At 51.4% G+C, this 3,092-nt stretch overlaps 1 protein-coding gene across 1 annotated transcript; it reads right to left on the minus strand.

The window, feature by feature from the left end:
- Positions 1 to 589: 589 nt before the first annotated feature.
- Positions 590 to 2,110, minus strand: LOC308641705 (sperm motility kinase 2B-like; the record flags this gene model as incomplete). Its single annotated transcript, XM_081280319.1, has 1 exon — positions 590 to 2,110. The coding sequence occupies one exon, from the start codon at positions 2,108 to 2,110 to the stop codon at positions 590 to 592; it is 1,521 nt and encodes a 506-aa protein (XP_081136445.1).
- Positions 2,111 to 3,092: the final 982 nt, after the last annotated feature.

Genomic DNA, 3,092 nt, shown 5'->3' on the forward strand with positions numbered 1-3,092 from the left:
TCCTTCCATGCCTTCTTCCATGCCTTCCATGCCTTCCATGAAACCCGCCATGCCCACACATCTCAGTGAGGTATTCCTCCTGACCAAGGTCACCAGCTAAAGGTCATGTCTACAATGGCTCAATGGGAGAGACTCCATGGACACTGGATCAACAGAAGCCAGTCTGTACTAGGTGAAAGCAAGTGAATGTTCTACACTGGCTCAAGACAAGTGAGTCCTCATCTATTCTAAGGGCAAGGGAGTCTACACTGGAGAGGGAGGCACAGTGGTCCAGGCCTGGGAGATGATGGCTGGTGGGACCTGACCCACCCTGAGGACCCTCCTTTCTTTGAATCAGAGCAGACCCTCATTTGAATCAGAACATTTTTTAAAAATTTGCAACAAAAATTTTATTATACAATTTGTCCAAAATCTATGTATCAAGAAACATGTCAGAGGAATGGGAGAAGGGAAAGGGGCAGGGCAGGGTGAAGTGTCCCAGGCAGAACAGTCTCTGGTGTCTTCGGCAGGTGGGGGCAGAGGAATCCCAGGCTGTCCACTGGTCCTGTCTGGCTCAGCTCTCCAAGGAAGTGGAGAAGCCACAAAAGGTCTACTGATCCGGCTCTGGCTCACTTCTCCTGCGAACCCTTGGAAACACTCTGTTGCGGACACGGACACGTGGCATGCAACAGCACAGTCTTTGGACACAGTTAGCGATCCTCCTGGTCCAGCTCTTCCTGGGTTCTCGGGGTTGCTCTGGGGATACATCTTGGGCGGAACTGCTGCGGACTGTCTCTACTAACCTGACCAGGCGCTTCCAGCGGTTGGGCAAGTAGGACACCGAGTGAGACTGGGGGGCTTCGTCAGGAGGCGGGGCCTCAGCAGGCTGGAAGTCCAGAGGAAGAGCAGGCAGGCTGGCCCTTCTGATGCCCACCTGCCCTGGCTGTTTGGCTTCCTCAGGCAGCTGGTGCTTATGGGGCAAGGGCAAGGCTCGAAGGGCAGGCTCACTCGTGCTCCCCCTGGGGAGCACAGGGCCACGGGAAAGGCCCGCAGGAAAAGAGGAAAGCCGAACCCTGCGAGGCACAGGCTTCGCTGGGAACTCGCACTCTACCGTACCCTGGCTTTTCTGGTGCTGCAGAATCAAATAGTTGGCCATCCCTGCATCAAACTTTCTCTTGGCCAGAGATACCCAGGTTTGGTATGGATCGAGACCATGGTCAACCAGGAGTGCCATTATTTGGGGGTCTGGGTGTTTGGGAAGAGCCTCACTGCGCTGTTGGGGTACACGCTCCCCACCCTGCTTCAGCCATGGGTGCTGAGAGATTTGCTTGACTGTGGGCCGCTTCGGGGGCTTCACAGTCAGTATGCTGTGGATGAGCCTTCGGGCTCCCACAGGCACTGAGTCAGGGACAGCGTACCTTGCGTGAGTGATCCGCGTCAGCAGGTCCTCAGGGGAGGTGGAGTCAAATGGGAGGCTCTGTGTCAACATAAAATACAAGATGACCCCCAGGCTCCAGACGTCCACTGGGGGTCCCTCATACTCTTGCCGCAAGACACCTTCAGGGGCAAGGTATGGGAGTGTGCCCCGGATCCGCCTCAGCTTCTCCCCAGCCCTGAACCACGTGGCGGCACCAAAGTCGATCAGCTTGACTTGGCCTCTGGTGTCCAGCATGATGTTCTCTGGCTTCAGGTCTCGGTGCACGATGCCCTTGTCATGGAGGTAGCCCACGGCACACACGATCTGCCTGAAAACCCTCCGGACCTCCTCCACCTGCATGCCACGTGTGATGTGATCAAGCAGTCGTCCCCCACCTACGTGCTCCATCACCATGTAGATGGTGCTCTGGGTGCCAAACACGTGAAACAGCTGGACCACGTTGGGGTGCTCCAGACTCATCATTATCTTGGGTTCGTTGAAGGCCGGAATGTTCTGCACTTCCAGTTCCAGGGCTTTCACTGCCACCTGTGCCCCTGAGAGGCGATGGAGGACTAGGCTCACCTGGCCATACCCACCACGCCCGATGACCTTCAGGAACTCATAGTGCTCCATGAAGGCCGCCACGCTGCAGGAGCCTGGCACCTGCAGTGCTGCTACTCTACTCTCACTACTCTCACTACTCTGGCTAAACATCCTAAGCAGGAACACCAACTAAGGATGCTAGCTAAAAAAAAAAAATAACAAGCCAAAACAACAAAGCAAAACCAAAAACCAAAACAAAGCAAAACAACAAACCCAAATCAAAAAACCAAAAGCCAAAGCCCACAGCACCACCAACCACCAACCAACCACCAACCACCGAATACCAACCACCAACCACCAAACGCACTAACTATCTGGGAGTCCGACAGGTCACCACCAAGAGCTTCCTGTACTTGTGGACAAAAACCCAGCCCTGGCCACTTTCTTATATACCCGCTGTTTGAAGCTTCCTCACAATGGCTCCTTGTGAGGTCAGAGCAAGAAAAGGACCAATCATGCCTGGCCTAAACCCTCAGTGGTCATCTCCCTTTGGGGCCTCCAGAACTGTTTCCATGTCACAACAAGAATACAAATGGACTCCAGACATATCTATATATATATATATATTGCTTCCATTCGTTATGGAGACTAATATTTACTTGTTTACAAATTAAAACGACTTGTCATTTCAATTATAAACATTTCTAATAATTCTGGGCTTCTGAAGACCTTATCATATCTACATTCAAGGTATTCAATTTCTTTTTCTTCCAAATCATTGGTGTCAAAATAGAGTAGCACTTGGCTCCCATTTGATACTGAAACAACATGATCTGTTCCCGAAGCACAGTCTTAACACCTATGGGGCTAAGAGGGAGGAAGGCTTCATCCTAATTGCTCCATACAGTCCTACCAGGGAATTCTCATTGGAAACTCTGGAACTCAAAAAAGAGTGGGTTGATATATTCAAAGTGATAAAAAACAAAATGTGGACGCCAAGAATCCTAGCACTGGCAAAAGTGTCCTTCCCACAGAGAGAAGAAATGGAGGTCTTCCCAGATGAACGAGTCTCTTCCTGCTGCTGTAACAAAATACCTTGGAATGGGTAATTTATTGGTAGTATTTCACTTCTCCCAGTTCAAGTTCAGAACAT

Source organism: Spermophilus citellus (genome assembly GCF_964194105.1).
Source record: "Spermophilus citellus genome assembly, chromosome: 2".
NCBI classification, from domain to species: Eukaryota; Metazoa; Chordata; class Mammalia; order Rodentia; family Sciuridae; genus Spermophilus; species Spermophilus citellus.